General features: G+C 39.9%; 1 protein-coding gene across 1 annotated transcript in view; it reads right to left on the reverse strand.

The window, feature by feature from the left end:
- Positions 1-45: 45 nt before the first annotated feature.
- The window catches only part of LOC118337196 (gamma-aminobutyric acid receptor subunit rho-2-like), a 5,713-nt gene continuing 747 nt past the window's right edge, over positions 46-5,011 (reverse strand). The window contains exons 2-3 of the mRNA XM_035674101.1: positions 4,447-4,655; positions 46-1,315 (exon numbers count right to left, since the gene is read on the reverse strand). Coding sequence (XP_035529994.1) covers positions 980-1,315; positions 4,447-4,655 — 545 coding nt within the window. The 3' untranslated portion in view covers positions 46-979. The remainder of the gene's footprint in view (positions 1,316-4,446; positions 4,656-5,011) is intronic.

The raw sequence follows: 5,011 nt of genomic DNA on the forward strand, positions 1-5,011 counted from the left end.
CATGGAATTTGGTACAGACATTCAAGGATAAACTGTAGTGACTTTGTTTATCCCCTAACCTTTTAGTTCACTTTTGGTTCAGTAAATTGTCTCAGTTGAGCAAAATGTCTCCACAGCAGTACTCTGGTTTATAAAAACTGATGATATTTCCATCAGTCTAACATTTACTAACAAATGTTTGCATGCTAAGCTAGGTGAACAAGGTAAACATTGAGTGCTTAACATCACCAGCATGTTAACATGAGCGTGTTTGCGTGCTGGAATTAGCATTTAGCTCAAAGCACCACTAAACACAGCCTTAAAGAGCTGCTGACATGTACACACTTAGTATTGTTGATTGAGTTATAATATCTTGTTTTTTTTTAGATAACAGGCTTAAAATATGGGCAAGTTTGTTACCTCCATCATCACTGTTTATAAGTCATGACTGATAGAAAATGGGCCTTAAAAATTTATGATCATGATGATTTTCAGCTTTATCATTACAAATGATATAAAGACAGAAACCTATCAACTGAGTGGATCACAGCATGAACACACGCAAAGCATCCCATATCCCTATCCATCAATGCTACAAGTCAAATACAAACATTTACTTTTTCTTTCAATAAACTGCTGTTCATCTCAGGAACAACAGTAATGATGACAAAGAGCATTTTAACAGCAGTTGACAGTCAAATGATTCTTTTCTTTGTTTTAGTTTCGAGTGTTAATGAACATTCAAATTGCTGCATGAGGAAAAAAATGAAAAAGGAGTCAGTCACAAAGTCTCAATGCTGAACTTTTCCAAACTTTTCAAAACAATGAATCTTTTCAGGCTCTGTAACTGTCCAAGGCTTAAACCTAAAGATCTATCATCAACAGAGATACAGAACAGCAGCCCTCTTAGAATTAGTCCAGAAGTGTCCCATTCTGATGCAGCATTGATACTGCCTGTGCGTTAATCTCTCTGGTCTCAGTCTGGATTCAGGAGTGTCTTTCAGCAGTAGACGGACCAGTAGATAAGGTTGAAAAAGATGTACGAACCAGGGAAAATCATCCGGGAGTATTTGTCAATTGCATGCGTGTTCTGGATGATGTTGATTGCACGCAGGCTCTTCTTCTTCTTGGTGGTAGTGGACTCACTGCTCACAGACAGATGGACCACCATGTGTTCAGGTTTCTCTAGAACCTCGTGCAGCTCTTCCTGCTCCTCCTCCGGTACCATGGGCTCCTCGGTGTAGCCGGCCAGGCTGTTGGTGTCAGCCTCGCTGTAGGTGCCATCTAACATGGTCATAGTTCGCGTCTGGGAGATCCCGCAAGTGCAGGGCAGGGACTGGCAGGGAAGAAAAATACAATTTCATCATTATTATGGAATACAAGTTTTAAAGGAATGGAAGTCATCAAAAGTGTCCTGAATAGATGGTTGACTTCGGTAATCCATACTAATACCGTTTTTGTCCTGGTAATCGTGGGCCTAATTATGGCAGTTCATTTGTTGGTTGCTCAAACACTTTGGTCCAGAGTTAGACATCTCAGCAAAAGGCAACAATACCATAATATTAAGTATGAATATGCACTGTCCCTAAAAGACAGATCAATTTAACTGTGGTGACGTGGCTTTCACAAGGTCAACATTTCCTCTCGATTGAGGCTTTTGTCAATGATAAGGTATCTCAAACACAGATGGCTGAATTTCCATAAAACCTGCTATGGATATTTATGGTCCCCAGAGGATGGATATAGGTGTTATTATTGGCCCCCCTCACCTTTTCTGTAGAACCGTTGGGCCTAATGATGGCAGTGAGTGTAGATTTGGTTGCTCAAACACTGTACCAAAACTACCAGCAACAATGCTATATTTGGAACATTTCTTTTGACTGATGCTCAAGGTATCATCAAAATTTCCAAACTACTGTGGACATTTATGGTCCCAAAAGGGTGAATCTCTATGTTATTGCTGACCCCATGACTCTCCCATACAGTGGGGCCTAAGGATCCCATTGTTTGTTCATCTGTTGGCTGCAACAACTCCAGAACAAGAAATCAACAGAACGAGGTATGTAACATACACCTGACGTAATGTACGTTAATTGATGTACAGAACTTAAAATAAACACTTCTCTTTTGGTTTCACATGGGACAAAACAGTGGTCTCCACCTCACCCCTTGCATATGCAGACCTTTCATGATTGATACTATTATCACCTGACTTTGAACTTGCATTTCAAGCCCCGTTAGTTTCTCTTTCACGAAGGATGAAGGGCAGAGTTGTGATCTTCAATTACACTACTAGATGCCGCAAAGCCTACACACTGGTCCTTTAAAAATGTCAGCTTTAATGAAAACTGAAGCCTGAAAAAGGGCTGCTGGAATGGCTTTACATATTCAACCATGTTAAAGGGATATGTCCTGTGTAATTCTATAATTTTCTTATTGTCAACAAACCCATGAACAAACAAAACAGCAATGTGTTATTCTGTCTCTAAGTACTCCTGATTTCTCTACCCTGTCTGTGGCTCTGACGACATATCTTTAAACGCACCTGACCATAGTTTCACTTTGTAAAAATTATGTTTTCTAGTGAGTATCCTTGGTAAATGGTAAATGGACCTTTATTGTATAGGCCTTTCTAGTCTTCCGACCACTCAAAGCGCTTTTACACTACGTGCCACATTCACCCTTTCACACACATTCACTCAGTGATGGCAAAGTCCATCGAACAGAAACTAACTCATTCATACATCCTTGCAGCAGTACAGTGTGCCGCGTGGCACTGAGTCAAAATAAACAGTAGTGCTGGGTTTGGCACTGCACATTGGGATTTGTTGAAAGTTGTTTGAGAAAAATATAAAATATCACCAGGCTTATCTTTTAAAACGGTTCACAGACTCTGCTGCACTTTGGTTTCTGGTCTTTTAATTTCCGACAAACAGAGAATCAGAGTCCATAGAAAGTTTATTTTGCTGCTCACTAATAATTCATAGCTTATTGCCATGATTTTGTTTGCAGTTATTTGATCAAGTACAATTAATGATAAACACAGACAACCATTTTAGGAGTGTTTAGTCTGTAAAGTACAGACATCAAACAGTGGATCAGTGAGTGTAAAGACAGCAGTGGACGATTGATTCACTGACACTGCCACACCTTCTATAATGAGTAGTACTTGCTCTGTGCCTGGACTCACGAAAATTAATTCAGTGTCTATATCAGCAAACCAATTCTTTTTGTGAGAGAGATTTGACATTAAAACATTATATTTGAAGACATCAAGCAGACTATTTCCAAGGACCAGTGTGTAGGATTTATAGTGGTGAAGTTGTAGACTGCAACTAACTGAATACAGCTCAGCTTTCCAGGGTTCCAAGTGTAGGAGAAACTACAGTGGCCGCAAAAATAGTGAAAGGCCCAATCTAGAGCCATGGCGGTTCAACATGACGGACTTCGCAGATAAACATATAGACATTGGACCTTTAAAAGATGCTGGTACTACAAGTATAATAATTCCCACCTAATTCATTTGTCATATTTACCTAATAACAGATTTATTACCGTGATGCATTTACTGTAATATAAATTTTGAATCAGTTTAATGGCCACTTGTGTACACTAGCTTAACTCCCCAAACTGCAGTGGTGGCTTAGTGTATTTGTACAGTTTCTCCAGTATATTTGTTCTGTACACATCATTATCTTTTAGAGTTGACTGCACTGAATGCAGTGGATCCCATGGAGACTTAAAAACTGTATCAGCGTGAATTTCTTTTTTTAATTCAAGGTCTAAAAAGTGTTTGGAATCTCATGAGGGAATGAATTGTAGGTGATGCTTGGCAAACTTTGTTTTTTCTTTTCATTCTTTTGGGCTTGTGAGTCCTTAAAAGTCCAGTGTGTAACATTTCGGAGGATCTATTCAGAATATTCATATGTATTTTTTCATTAGTATATAATCACCTAAAAATAAGAATTGTTGCGTTTTTGCTGCATTTTCCATGGCCTGCCCTGATCTTTCTGCAAACTTTTTTTCTTTTGCTTTTCCTATTTTGTTTGTTATTTGTGGATTTAAACAGTGTTGTAGCAAGATCCTTTATTCATCCAAAACCTAATCCTGTCATTGGAGTTCAACGGGCTAACTTTCAAAGAGATCTCTCGTTTTTTAGGGATGTTATGTTTCCCAACTTTCCCCAAACCATGCAGTTAACTGCAGGATGCAAACACTCATTGTTCTTGCTCTTTGTTCCACTTTTTTTCACTGTGTTTGTGTTTGTATCCAGACAGCCTGACAGATGCTCTTGTCAGTGAAATTGCAGAAAGTCAGCAAGAGTGGCTGGAGCCTTTGGAGTCTGGATCCTCTGCAAACCTATAGGGACTGCCCTGGCTCACACACAGAGGGAAGGATGCCTCTTTTTATTAATATTGTATGCCAGTTTGGAGTTCCAGCACCAAACAGCAAACGCAAGAAACAAACCTGCGATCGTGCCCGCTCTCTCATCTTGCGCTCCCGGCGGTCCTGGACGGTCGACAGGTAGTTGACGGCGGCATACTCCAACACGGACAAGAAAACAAAGACGAAGCTGACCCAGAGGTAAATGTCTACTGCCTTGATGTAGGACACCCGGGGCATAGACGCATTGACTCCAGTGATGATGGTGGACATGGTCAGCACTGTGGTGATGCCTAGACATAAGAAAGACAACGTTCTAGTTAGACTCCAGCGAGTTGAAAATGTGTTTGAATCTGAGTTTGTGTATTTTTTTGTTCATTTCACAGTGTAGACACAGTGTATGGCTTCCAATAACATGACCACTTCTACAATATGATGCAATATGATCCAGTAGTCCGGCAATAAATAGGACCCTGTGAAGCTCCCAGTCAGCATGGTTTAGATGATTTGCAGGTGAGAAGGTGTCAGTGGTGGAGAAGTACTTACTAAAAGCAAAGTAGTAGAAATAGTTTGTAAAATCCAGGCTTTCAAAAACTGACTTAAAGCGTCTCATTCTAAGGAAACAAAACCACAATTCTTATTTTCAGGT

The sequence above is a fragment of the Morone saxatilis genome, unplaced genomic scaffold (assembly GCF_004916995.1).
Source record: "Morone saxatilis isolate NCDOM2014 unplaced genomic scaffold, NCSU_SB_2.0 Contig3, whole genome shotgun sequence".
NCBI classification, from domain to species: domain Eukaryota; kingdom Metazoa; phylum Chordata; class Actinopteri; family Moronidae; genus Morone; species Morone saxatilis.